This window comes from Lactuca serriola, chromosome 2, assembly GCF_051521515.1.
Source record: "Lactuca serriola cultivar US96UC23 chromosome 2, Lser_US96UC23_V15, whole genome shotgun sequence".
Taxonomy (NCBI): domain Eukaryota; kingdom Viridiplantae; phylum Streptophyta; class Magnoliopsida; order Asterales; family Asteraceae; genus Lactuca; species Lactuca serriola.
The window spans coordinates 165,498,504-165,512,608 of record NC_136409.1 but is presented as its reverse complement, the minus strand read 5'-3'; the positions used below and the strand labels follow the sequence as shown (position 1 = coordinate 165,512,608).

General features: G+C 34.0%; 3 protein-coding genes and 1 long non-coding RNA gene across 5 annotated transcripts; 2 read left to right on the top strand and 2 right to left on the bottom strand.

Moving 5' to 3' along the window:
* The first annotated feature begins 2,192 nt into the window (after positions 1 to 2,192).
* On the top strand, positions 2,193 to 3,693 carry LOC145087279 (uncharacterized). Of its 2 annotated transcripts, XR_013700752.1 has the most exons (4): positions 2,193 to 2,708; positions 2,798 to 3,030; positions 3,155 to 3,348; positions 3,508 to 3,693. It is a non-coding gene; the product is annotated as an uncharacterized LOC145087279 (long non-coding RNA). The 2 variants fall into 2 exon arrangements; XR_013700751.1 differs by having other exon boundaries at positions 2,194 to 3,030.
* A 593-nt stretch (positions 3,694 to 4,286) lies between these two features.
* LOC145089750 (GDSL esterase/lipase At5g33370-like) lies at positions 4,287 to 6,067 on the bottom strand. The gene is made up of 5 exons (XM_079028147.1): positions 5,800 to 6,067; positions 5,401 to 5,549; positions 4,965 to 5,186; positions 4,633 to 4,876; positions 4,287 to 4,557 (listed from the first exon to the last, which is right to left on the bottom strand). Exons 1-5 carry the CDS (start codon positions 6,065 to 6,067, stop codon positions 4,334 to 4,336), a joined length of 1,107 nt encoding a protein of 368 aa, XP_078884273.1. The 3' UTR covers positions 4,287 to 4,333.
* A 2,879-nt stretch (positions 6,068 to 8,946) lies between these two features.
* LOC145087278 (outer envelope protein) lies at positions 8,947 to 10,300 on the top strand. Its single transcript, XM_079025213.1, has 4 exons — positions 8,947 to 9,228; positions 9,407 to 9,583; positions 9,695 to 9,893; positions 10,074 to 10,300. Exons 1-4 carry the CDS (start codon positions 9,170 to 9,172, stop codon positions 10,254 to 10,256), a joined length of 618 nt encoding a protein of 205 aa, XP_078881339.1. The 5' UTR covers positions 8,947 to 9,169; the 3' UTR covers positions 10,257 to 10,300.
* Positions 10,301 to 10,682: 382 nt separating this feature from the next.
* LOC145089749 (GDSL esterase/lipase At5g37690-like) lies at positions 10,683 to 12,615 on the bottom strand. Its single transcript, XM_079028146.1, has 5 exons — positions 12,345 to 12,615; positions 11,740 to 11,888; positions 11,318 to 11,539; positions 10,978 to 11,224; positions 10,683 to 10,906 (listed from the first exon to the last, which is right to left on the bottom strand). Exons 1-5 carry the CDS (start codon positions 12,613 to 12,615, stop codon positions 10,683 to 10,685), a joined length of 1,113 nt encoding a protein of 370 aa, XP_078884272.1.
* Between the last annotated feature and the right edge of the window lie 1,490 nt (positions 12,616 to 14,105).

Sequence of the window (14,105 nt, the reverse complement as noted above, 5' to 3'; positions counted from 1 at the left end):
CAAGAAGAAGAAGAAGAAGAAGATGATGATGATAATGATGGTTGATGTTTTTTTTTTTAGTATTTTAAACAATGTTAATTAACTACTTATTGTAATATTAAACTTGAATTTGATGTTTTGAATTTGAGCAATGGTAGCTAGTTATTGTATTTCAATTGATATATGCTGCAAAGTTTTTGGATTTGTTAAAAATGCAGGAATGGTAATATACAAAATTTGTAAAAACTAAAAAACAACCAGTGGTTATCCCGACGACATGTCGTCGCTATAGGTATTTAATCGACAACTGTGAAGCGACGAATAGCCGTCGTAATAGCTTCTACCTATCCCGACGACAAGTCGTCGCTAAAGGTTTCCCGATGAAAAATCATCGCCACAAGTAATTAATAAACCTTTATTTTTTTTTTCCGAAAATATGTTTGACGAAAGTTGTACCGACTATATGTCGTTGGAATATGAAACCTATACCGATGACCATATTGACCTATGCCGACGACTTAGTGCCAACTAGAAGTCGTATGTATACCCTATGGCGACGACTTGTCGTCGGGATAGGGTCATAAATTGCGGCCGCCATAGGGGTTAATGTTGTAGTGTCAACATATCTTTTATTTATGTAAAAAAATATCTAGTTGGTTTTTAGGTACTTACAACTAAAATCTCACCTACAATACCGCTCACACTCAAAGAAAAAACAAAACCTCACCTACAAAACCGCTCACACTCAAAGAAAAAACAAAGACTAATGACTCAAAACCATTATAACTCGAGGAAATTACAGAACAAAAACAACTAAGAAAACCCTAGAGCAAGACGGAAGACACGAGAGAAAATAATGAGAATAAACTTTTGATACAAAAATGAATTATGCTCAAAATACTCCTACAACCACGGATATATACTTTGGGTTATCTTTCCGGTTCAAGTGTGGTTTAACCCGAACCAAACCCGTGAATAGATCCGCATTCCATATAAGAATATAGAAAGCGAGCTGCAACCCCTGGAGAAATAAACAATGACAAAACAAACCCTTCAGTAAAAATTACTCACAAATAAACTTTAAGAGAAAATGACAAAAATAGCCATTTACACTAATTGCATTACAAAAATAGCCAAAAAAAATCGAAATTACAAAAATAGCTAGCGATTTCACAGATGAGAAGGTCCCATCTGCGAAATGACCTTCTCATCTGTGAAAGTACAAGCACCTAAAGCACAACTGTGCTTTAGGTGCTTGTACTTTCGCAGGTGGAATTAATTTTTTTTTTAAATATTTTTGCTGTATATATAGGGGTAATTTCGCAGATGGAATAGGTCCATCTGCGAAATACTCTCACTTTATCTGCGAAATCGTGGTATTTTTTGTATTTTTCTTTTTTAAGTTTGACTATGAAATGAATTGGTTTGACTACGAAATCATGTTGCTATATAAAAAGTTTTGTAGAAAAAATATCATTTTGGTTGTTATTAAAATCCGTTACCTAAATCAATATGACCACCAATTTGCGGACTTGATTATTTTGCAGTTTTTTTTTTCAAAAAAGAAAATTGCATTTTTTTCGGTATTAATTTTTGCAATATTTTCGTCTAATAAAAATGTTTTTTTTTCAAAGGTAAACCAAATAAGTTTTAGTAAAATTGGTTAAGATGTTTAGCTATCATGAATTCCGTGTTAAAAAAAATTATATCGAAGATTATTTAAAAAAAAAAAGGTGGTAAAAGACCCCAATAAATATTTTTTCTACAAAACTTTTTATATAGCAACATGATTTCGTAGTCAAACCAATTCATTTCATAGTCAAACTTAAAAAAAAAATACAAAAAATACCACGATTTCGCAGATAGAGTGAGAGTATTTCGCAGATGGACCTATTCCATCTGCGAAATTACCCCTATATATACAGCAAAAATATTTAAAAAAAAAATTAATTCCACCTGCGAAAGTACAAACACCTAAAGCATAGCTGTGCTTTAGGTGCTTGTACTTTCGCAGATGAGAAGGTCATTTCGCAGATGAGACCTTCTCATCTGTGAAATCGCTGGCTATTTTTGTAATTTCGATTTTTTTTTTGGCTATTTTTATAATGCAATTGATGTAAATAACTATTTTTGTCATTTTCTCAAACTTTAATAATAAATGTAACGTAATTATTCTCTAACATCCTTACTCAAAGACAACCTTCCACAGGCCCAACGAAGAGTTACCAACTTAGCAAACTCTCACAGGCTATTTGCGACTACCACTGATAGTCGGTTCGGTCCCGGGACACAAAGAGATTTAGCAAACGATTCTATAGACCATTCAAAATCACCGAACGAGTCGGCAATGTTGCTTACCGACTCCAACTTCCACCGGAATCGCGAGTACATCTGGTCTTCCATGTTTCGTTACTCCGCCAAGCCCATGGCAATTACCAGTTACCAACAATGAAGACGACGAAGTACCAATTCCCGCTCACATCCTCAATCACCGGCATCACAACAACCAGCTGCAAGTTTTGGTTTCCTGGAAAAATAAGGGACTAGAAGATGCCACGTGGGAACCTTATGAAGCATTTCGATACCGATCCCCAGAGCTCTGCCATCAATCAAATTATCCCAACTTGTCTTCTTCTTCCTTCCCTTGTTCTGTGGAGATTGGCCATCTCAAAGTAAGCTGTATCATGGACTCGCTCTTCTCCCAAAGAGCAGAAGGATTGCTTTAGCAAGTAAGGTTTAAGCAATTATTTGCTTTATTTTGTGATTCGATATCAGTTCTAAGAATTTGAGATATTGTGAACTTCTTTTTCCTTGTTAGACTGTGATATTATACCGGTATGATTCATTCTCAAAAACCCTAATTTCACTGGATGTGTTTGCGTCTAATATGTTGGACGATATGCATACCTTCAACTATGATAGTAAATACAGAGGAGCTACTGTAAAACCATTGTCTATTCTTGAAGAAGATAAAGAGCTTTCAAAAGATGGATTTTTAATCAATCATTCAAAAACTTTGGTGGGGTCAGGCTCTGGATGCATATGAAAAAGGCAAGACCGCTCTGCGAAGTTGGACGTTTGTTTACATGTTTACTATTTTTCAAATGAATTTCAAAATGAAGAGAATTGATTGTGATTTTTATTAAAATACATACAATTTTTGTGAGTTTTTTAGGCATTTCGGATTGAGTTGGGCATTTGTTGATCCAAAGACACCAATTGAGAATGGGGTGAAGTTTTGTGCTTGTGTGAAGGAGTTCATTCCATGGCTCAGGATGCCTTTGCAGGTTGCTTATGTTAATTGAAACTAGAAACCCTAAATTGGCTTCTTTTGGTTTTGGTGGAGGCACTCTCAGAGGACACTAACTGGTGTGTTTACTTTCTTTCCTCTTTTTGTATATGTAATGTTTTCATTTGATATGATGAGATAATTCTGAACTTATCCTATCAAAAACCTTATATTTATTTGTGTAAATCCATTTTCTAAACTCTATACCAAGTTTTTCATTGAAATTTTGTTTAAAGCAGTCTGGTGAAGAGAGATTTTCAGTTGAGATGGATGAAGAGAAACAAGTTTGGTATGAAATACTTTCCTTCTCAAAACCAGCACATCCTCTTTCTCTGTTACCAATCTAGTGATGCAGTCAAAAAATTTGTATCCTCAAAGTAAACTCTACAACATTCTGCTATTATGAATTTACAATCTTTCATCCATGTTTCTGTTCTCTTTTATGTTTAAAAGAAATGAATAGAATCCCCCAATTGTATGTTCACAATCTGTGGCTGATGTGTGCTTTTGAGTGCGTTTAAACAGCCTATTCAGAACTCATGAAGTGAAAACAGATACAACAACAATACCAAATCCCATGGAAAAAAGGGATCAAAAGTAAGAAGGTAAATACCGTATGAAAAGCATAAATAGATAAAGTACAAAAGGGATAATCACATAAATGACCACCATATGTTCTAACAACTCGATCACCTTTTGTCACATAGCACAAAATGACCACCAACCTTTTGCATCCTTTAGTTATTAAAAAGTAATTTTGAAATTATATCAATTGTGAAATTGGTTGTCGTTTGTTTTATTAGTAAAAAAAGGTCAATTTGTTAAACGTCATTTATTTTTGTGATTCTCTCTCAAACTAGAATATATATTAATTACCTTGATTATAAGCCTTCACACCCTCCTGAAACCAAGTCCCCGGAAAGAAGTAAAAACATATACAAATACGAAAAGGGTGACAACTTCGATTTGCTGTAGTTTATTCATGAACGATATAAATAGAGTAGAAGACGCGACACACGATACAAATTAATGATCTTTTCATCTCCTTAGTTAAGATTCTAAAGATCAAGCCTTTCTCAAAGTGCTAAAATTGATTGGAGTCACAAAATTCGGATCTTCACCAAAAACCAACACTCGAGCCGCCAGTTTGGAGGCTGCCTCAGATGGATGAAACGCATCCCAAAACAAGTGATTATCCCTTTTTGGGCAAAGATACCCTCCTTCCATGCAGTCATTTATTCCTGCTAATGGGTGATTCCCACAACATGGTGTTTTAACATCTTTAAACCCTGTGAAAACGTGCCACTTTAGAAGCAGAATGTATGCATTTGCAAGTGAATAAAAAACTTATGGTTTCTATTTACCAGTTGGGGGGTTTTCAATGACACTCATAGTCATATTGTATGAGTTACCAAGTGAGTACTTGAATCCTTCAAGTGTAGAGCTCAAGTTTTTCAAAAGGGATTTTAATGATGTGTAGAACGCACTAGCCACATCGTTAATTTCCTTTGTACAAGCACCACCAGAAATTGCACGAGAAATTGGACAACATCCAAGTGGTGGAACACCCATTATTCCAAACTTTCTTGCTCCTAGGTTATATAAGTTCTTCCAATTTAAAAAAATAAAACAATATAATATGAGTAGAAAGTTGAAAATCAAAATTTAGAGATGGTAGTGACAAAATTTAGCAAACCTTTAGATGAATAGCGTAGATGGCTGTAATATTAGCAATGAAGACTTCAGGAGTTGTAGGATGGGAGAATACATAGTTCACGATGTCGTTGCTTCCAACACAAATGATGTACATTGAACCTTGAATTAGAAGTTGACCTTTTGACTTGCCTAGTAATGCGGTTATGTTTCCATTAACGGTTGCAAATTGCTGAATTTGTTCTTCGTACGATACCACATTCCCCTGTATCAGTATCGTACTTTGTTATTCATGATGCATGACATGACAATGACATGACATAATATAACAAAACATAACATGATCCGATAAAACAAGGCGACCTTGAACTGTATTTGACATCAATTGGACTTAACCGAGATTTGTGTAAATAAGACAAAAATTACAATATTTTAAGAACCCTCAAATTGTATTCCAATTTTATGGAGGAGACACTTACCACAACTTGTTTCCTAACTCCTTTAACAAGGGCAGCACCTCCGGAAGCAAAGTTCACCCCGTGAAGTAAGTCTCCCGTAAGGTTGGAACTATGTGCAAGGAGTGCAAGAAATGGCGGCGGACTTTCTTTGTAGCCACCCAAAAGTGCGACTGCACATAAACGTAATAATTATCTTAAACTTGTTTATTCATAGCATGGGGGTAAATTGTGGAGTACCAAAAATACTTTTTGGTGTTCGAGGTTTTGAACCCTAGGAATTTGCTCCCAACACATATGTAATATCCCAAACGCACGTACCTAGATATTGTCCGTTTTAAGAAACACAACACTGGGACAACTAGACTTCCTAAGAGGTCACCCATTAAGGTTTTGTACTGTATGTGAAAATGAATATCTTACCGACACAATCAGCAGGGTTTAAGCCATTGCTGAACCTTCCGGTTGCTATTGAATGTGGATAATCGACCCCGTAATATGGGTGATTGACTTGTGCGGTGCAGTTTTTGAGATAGTTGTTTGTGCCAACATCTACTATTGAATCCCCGAATATGAATATGGGTCCCACGGTTCCACTCGCTGCATCCTTTGTGGCTATTGTTGTCACACTGAAAAGGAGTAGGCATATTTTGAACAGCATGGGTTTTTGAATTGTTAATGGCGTGGCCATATTTATTTGGTTAGTTTGTGAATGAAGAGGGCAAGTACTTGTAGAAGATGGAGCCTTCTGGATCTAGAATGTACAAGGGGAAAAGGTTAAAAGATTATTGGCAATGAAGATTAAATACATTGTTTATATCAATTACCATGATCATTATCCTAGTTTATAACCAAAAATATACCATGACCTGTTTCTAGTTTTTTTGGTGTGTTTGAATTGAGCTATTTGTGTGTGTTTTACATGGTTAAAAACAAAAAAATTGATGCTAACATGTACATTACTTATATTTGGTAAGTTATCAAATTTACGCTCGACTAACATCGAGCTAATTTGCCATCATAATTTATTTTAGATGTGACAATTGCAATTAAAAGTGCTCAATTACTTTTATATGACACTTTGTCTTGATTTGAAATTGTTCATGCTTGATTTAGAAACACATTTTGACAGCTGAATTTGAAGATTTTGGAATAATGTATACTTTTTTTATTACAAGATGTAATAGAAATTATTACGAAATGATGGTGTTTTCGTCTACAAACAATGCTTTGAAACATATATTGCAAGTAATCAAGGAAAAAAAAGGTTCGTCTACAATCAATGTTTAGAAACAACACTATATAAATTTAATCACATTTCTATATAGCAGGATGGAAAATGTAATCTACATCTACTATCTCCTTTCCTCCACTACACATTTAACGTATCTACGTACAGCCAAAATAACCATATGATCTTGACAGTTGACATTTAACAAATTGACTACCAATTTTGTAATTGATTAGTTAATTGCCAAATTGTTTTATGAATGGTATCTGCCACAAAAACTTTCAAAATAATAATTCATATTTTTTCGCAATTTTTTATTTTTATTTTTATCTTTATTTTTTTATAGCTTTTTGTCGGTAAAAACAACTAGTGTAGTACCCGTTTAGTGAACGAGGATGCCAATAAATGAATCATTCATTGTTTATATAATCTTCCTGTCTGTATAATTGATGTTGAATTACAATATTACATGGAGCACCAATAGTTTTACATCTACATTTCAAGTCTATTTAGTACCGAATGTCCAAATCACATGGTACACGAACAATATTCACAAATGCATTCATTCAAATGTATTCGAATCAAAAAGAATGTATTCAAATAAAAAAAGACATGACCCAAACTACCTGAATGGCGTTGAGGATATGCAAAACATTCATTCTTCACACAACCAAAAATGAATGAAACCTTAAGAATATACGCGTATGTTCTTACTATTAAAAGTAAAACAATGATGTAAAGATATGGCATGAAAACAATACGATGACATTGAGGATTCTCGACCTTTTTTGTTGAGGAAGGATCGAGCACTCCAGAAGCTCTTATGTATAAATAGCCTTGCCGTTAGTAACCATATATAAACAAAATTAAATATTTGTTATTTAGAAGAACTTGTATTTCCTATCATTGAAAACATGAATTTTCTAATAAAACTATTTTTTAACAGAATTATATATTAGAAATATGTGTTTATTGCTACATATAACACCGGAAAACAAATAGAAAAAAATATAATAGGATACGTAGGCGTTATGTGAATACCAAAGAAATAATATTTTAAGTTTATGATCATATAATAATTCATATACATGATGTTTGATAAAAACACATAACAAGTCAACTATTACTATATCATAAAGTAACTTTTAGATACCAATGAGATAAATTTACAATTTTTGAAGCTACATTCTTGAGCCATTTCGTTTGCAAGAGTCCTATTATCTTAAATTTATTTGAAAATGCTAGGGCATATTGAGTTTACCCGTATTTTAAATATATGCAACAACTCCATTTTTATAAGTTTGACCAATAACAACACCGTAAGATATGTTGTTTATGGTTCAATGATGTAGGTCTGCGAAGGAGGTGAGAACGGGGGAGAAGAGAAGTGGTGTACTGTGATCTAAGATTGATCGAAAGAGGACGTTGGTGGTTTCCGGGGATGCTTGTGGCTAAATATGGTGTCGATCTTGAAGGTAGTGGTGGTGGCTAATGGAGGTTGTGGCTGCCGGTATAAGGGGAGGGGTGGGGATATTTGTTTTATGTATTTATTTTTTTAATTTAATGACAAAGAAATAAAAGAAAATGAAAAAAAGAAATTACTAAGGGTAAGATAGTCATTTCATGTCCATCGGGACTAAGCGTGTAAGAAAAAAACAAACCCAAAGACGGTCCGAGTTAATTTTTGAAAATAGGGATTAAACACACTTTCTGACATATACATGAGGGACGATTGATGTAATTTACCAAAAAGACAAAGGAAACGTGACATCGTCAAATTCGTCAGTCGGAACAGAACGGTCAACTAGATCTAAAGAAATGATGACATAAATGACACAACTGAATACAACTTTTGAGAAACATATAATTGAAATCGTTCGACTCACAAAATTTTCGTTGTTGATGCAAGATATGAGACACATCGACCCCGAATTGAAGCGGCTAAATTAGTGAAGGCAACGATTCGTGAAAAATATAAGCTAAAACACAATTGAAATTTGGATGTTATGTTTTTTTTTATAGTTTTTTTTATTATTATTTTTTTAAAAATTTTCACTTTATGTTTTTATTTATTTATTTATTTAATTGTTTAGATTTTTAATGTAATTTTTAATTTCATATTATTTTTTAATTTTAGGATTTCTAAAATGTAATTTTTAATTTTATGTTATTTTAAATTTTAGTATGGTTTTTATTAAAAATTTAAAATTAAAAAAAAAAAAGTTTATACATAAAACAATTACCACACCCGTATATAAAATTTATAAAATAAAAACTCATGTCGCGACTAAATAAAACCTTTTTACCATTGAAAAAAAAAATACATCACACCTACCATCCCGACCGCAGCTACCCTTTGATATATATGATCCATTTAACTGCACCTGGCAACAGAATTTAACTTCCTCCCTATCATCAATCAAAAACCCTGCAACACTACATCAAGATTAAACCCCCGTTTGCCAATTTCATCAAATCACTTTCTTCGTTAGCTTTCGTGAAATAGTCGTGTTTTGATGCTTATTAACGTAATAAAGAATTGAAATTATCGAGAAATAGATTATGGTGTTCTTGTCTTGGACTCGCCCTTCTCCCAAAGAGCAGAAGGATTGCATTAGCAAGTAAGATTTAAGCAATTATTTGCTTTATTTTGTGATTCGATATCAGTTCTAAGAATTTGAGATATTGTGGACTTCTTTTTCCTTGTTGGACTGTAATAGTAGACCAGTATGATTCGTTTTATAAAACCCTAATTTCAGTAATGTGTTTGCGTCTAATATGTTGGACGATATCCATCAGGTCAGGTACCTTCAACTATGACAGTAAATACAGAGGAGCTACTGTAAAACCATTGTCTGTTCTTAAAGAAGATAAAGAGCTTTCAAAAGATGGATTTTTAATCAATCATTCAAAAACTTTAGTGGGATCAGGCTCTGAAGCATACGAAAAAGGCAAGACTGCTCTGCAAACTTGGAGGTTTTCTTACATCTTTACTATCTTCCAAATGAATTTGAAAATGAAGAGAATCTGATTGTGATTTTATTAAGATACACACAATTGATGGGGTTCTATTTTGGGAAATTTTAGGCATTTCGGATTGAGTTGGGCATTTGTTGATCCAAAGACACCAATTGAAAATGGGGTGAAGTTTTGTGCTTGTGTGAAGGAGTTCTTTCCATGGCTCAGGATGCCATTGCAGGTTGTTTATGTTAATGAAACTAGAAACCCTAAAATGGCTGTTTCTTCTTTTGGTTTTAGTGGAGGCACTCTCAGAGGACACTTACTGGTGTGTTTACTTTCTTTCCTCTTTTTATATGTGTAATGTTTTCATTTGATATGATGAGATAATTCTGAACTTATCCTATCAAAAACCCTATATTTATTTGTGTAAATCCATAGAAACCTTTTTAGAAGCATTTTTCTGAACTCAATATCAAGTTTCTCATTGAAATTTTGTTTTAAGCAGTCTGGTGAAGAGCGGTTTTCAGTTGAGATGGATGAAGAGAAACAAGTTTGGTATGAAATACTTTCCTTCTCAAAACCAGCTCACCCTCTCTCTGTTATTGGGTACCCGTATGTATTTCTTAGACAAAAGTATTTTGCTCACCAATCTAGTGATGCTGTCAGAAAATTTGTATCCTCAAAGTAAACTCTACAACATTCTGCTATTATGAATTCACAATCTTTCATCCATGTTTCTGTTCTCTTTTATGTTTAAATGAAATGAATAGAATCCCCCAATTGTATGTTTACAATCTGTCATTCTTGAGGGGTTTCAACAGTCTATTGGGAACTGATGAAGTAAAAACAGATACAACAATAGCAAAAAGGGGACAAAACTAGTAATAAGATAAATACTGTACGAAAATCATAAACAGATAAAGTAGAAAAGTGATAATCACATGAATGACCACCATATGTGAGGTCATAGTAAAAACAAAACAGATATAAATGCAAAAAGGTTGACAGCTCAGATCCGCTGAAGTTTATTCATGAACGATATAAATAGAGTAGAAAATGCGACACACAATACAAATTAATGATCTTTTCATCTCCTTAGTTAAGATTCTAAAGATCAAGCTTTTCTCAAAGTGCTAAAATTGATTGGAGTCACAAAATTCGGATCTTCACCAAAAACCATCTCTTTAGCTGACAGTTTGGAGGCTGCCTGAGAAGGATGAAATGCATCCCAAAACAAGTGATTATCCCTATTTTGGCAAAGATACCCTCCTTCCTTGCAGTCCTTTATTCCGTCTATTGAGTGATTCCCACAACATGCTGTTTTAACGTCTTTAAACTCTGTGAAAACATGCCACTTTAGAGTCAGAAATATGCATGTGAAAAAAAAAAAATTAATGGTTTGGATTTACCAGGTGGGGGGTTTTCAATGACACTCATAGTCATATTGTATGAGTTCGCAAGTGAGTACTTGAATCCTTCGAGTGTAGAGCTCAAATTTTTCAAAAGGGATTTTAATGCTGTGTAGAACGTTGCAGACAAACCGTTAGATATCGGTCCACAATCACCACTACCGGTATATGCACGGGAAACTGGACAACATCCAACTGGTGGAACACCCATTATTCCAAACTTTCTTGCTCCTAGCTTATATAAGTTCTGCCAATTTAAAAAATAAAACAATATAATATGAGTAGAAAAATTTGGAGTCTATTTGGAGATGGTAGTGAGTAGTGACAAATATTAGTGAACCTCTAGTTGAATGGCGAAGGTGGCTGTAATGTTGGCGATGAAAACCTCGGGGGTTGTAGGATGATATAATACGTAGTTCATGATGTCGTTGCTTCCAACACAAATGATGTACATTGAATTTTGAATCAGAAGTTGACCTTTTGACGCGCCTAGTAATGTGGTTATGTTTCCTTGAACCGTTGCAAATTGTTGAATTTGTTCATCCATAAATATCACATTCCCCTGTATTAGCATTGTACTTTGTTATTATGCATAGCGCATGACATGACATGAGAGGATATAACTTATAAGTCATAACAAAACGACCTTGTACTATATTTGACATGAATTGGGTTTAACCGGACATATGTAAATAAGACAAAAATTTGCTATATTTTTAGAACCCTTGTATTGTATTCCAGTTTTATATAGAAGACATTTACCACAAGATCGGTCCCAATTCCTGTAATAATAGCCGCACCTCCGGAAGCAAAGTTCACTCCCTGAAGTAAGTCTCCCGTAAGGTTGGAACTATGTGCAAGGAGTGCAAGAAATGGCGGCGGACTTTCTTCGTAGCCACCCAAAAGTTGCACTGCACATACACATAATAATAATTATCTTAATCTTGTTTATTCATAAATTTATAAAAATAAGGGTAAACCATACTCTAGACAACCCATGTCGAACCTACCGCAAGGCTCATCACATGGAGTTAACTTATGGAGCAAAAAAAAAATAAAGGCCTTAGGAATTTCCTTCTTTAACACATCTTTAACATCAGACACACATAACAAGATATTGTCCGCTTTGGAAAACCTAACACCAGTACACACATACCAAGATATTGTCCGCTTTGGAAAACCCAACACCAATACACATGGACTTCCTAGGGGTCACCCATTATGGTATTGGAAATATCATGGAATGTGATGTTCTCATGAATTTGAAACGCGTCTTAATAGGGGATCCACATCCTTATAAGGAATGTTTAGTTCCCTTTTTGGGGTCGATGTGAGATTTTGTGTTGTATATGAAATGAATAACATACCGATAGTATCGGCAGGGTTGAAGCCATTGCTGAACCTTCCAGTTGCTATTGACCCTGGATAATCGACCCCGTAATATGGGCGATTGACTTGTGCTTTGCAGTTTTTGAGGTAGTTGTTTGTGCCAACATCTACTATTGAATCCCCCAATATGAATATGGGTCCCACGGTTTCACTCGATGCATCCTTTGTGGCTATTGTTGTCACACTTAAAAGGACTAGGCATATTTTGAGCAACAGCATGAGTTTTTGAATTGTTAATGATGTGGCCATGTTTATTTGGGTGGTTGATGGATGAAGAGGGCAAGTACTTATAGAAGTTGGATCCTTTGGATCAAGAACGTACATGGGGAAAATGTTAAACGAGTATTAGAACAAATACTTAGTTTATATACATTACAATGATCATTACCCTAGGAAATAACCAAATATATACCATGAACTGTTTCTCGTTTTTTGGTGATATTAGAATGTACAAGGGGAAATATTAAAAGATTATTATAATAAATACTTAGTTTATACCAATTACCATGATCATCATCCTAGTTTATAACCAAAAATATACCATGAACTGTTTCTCGTTACTTGGTGATATTAACTGAGTTTGGAAATAATTATGAAAAGATAAGTATTTGGTGTGTTTGAGTTGAGCTATATCTGTGTTTTACATGATTAGAAACAAAAAACTGATGCTAACTTGTTCATGTATGTTCATATGAAGTTGTACATTATTCATGTTTGGCAAGTTGTCCAATATGAGCTGGGCTAACATCGAGCTAATTTCTTATCATAATTTAATTTATTTTTTTGCATCGGTGCAAAATTCTCCAAGAACCCCATCGACGCAGAGTATGTTCTCTCCCTCGCTCAGAGTTTCAGTTGTTTATGAATCGATGGACAATTGGACATTCATTGAATTTATCTTTAATTTATTTCCTCATTCCTTACTTTAAAATTAGATAGATGTTTTATGGTCAAGTTGAAAGGCTATGCAATCGATAATATTTGTAGTGGTTTAGTTTTCAATGTTGGTTTTGTGAGACGATTATCCTGTTCATTTCAGTGGCATTCAATGTAAGAAACGAGAGAATGAAGGGTAGTTTCGGATTAGAAAGGAAACAGGTGTCGTAAGTTACAGAAACGACCCCTTAATTATATATCAAGTTTCAACTTCGGTCCATAATTCTATAACATCCATAATTATGATTTATGAATGTTCTAGGTTCAAAAGAATTTTTAAAAGGGTCCATGAAATATTTTGTCATAATGGAAAGGTCGGTTATAAATCACATCATTAATACAATGAGTTGGAAGCCTCCGGTGAAAAGTTAATTTGTGTTGTTGTAAGTAGTATCCAATTTACAAAGCATTATTAATGTTCTAACTATGTACATATAGTTCAAGACTTAAGGTTGTTTGAGCCACAAAACAAAAGTCCAGAACGTCCATAAGCTTCTTTGTGCCATTCCGATACATTTCTAAACCACAAAGAAATAGAACTCCAAATATACCTGATGTTAGTTGTTGTTGTTGTTGTTGTTAACTTTGTCTGAACCTGGATGACATAAAATAAACCAAAACCAGTAATTAAAAATCATTTTTGAAAACAAAAAAAACTTAGAACTACAAATACGATATCATACGCACTCCATACACATATGCATTATGCACCTTTCAAGTTAGTACATCAGCAGTAGTTCCAAAAATATCCATACAATTTTCATTTACCATAGCATCAGGTTTAGGGGGATAATATTTTCCTT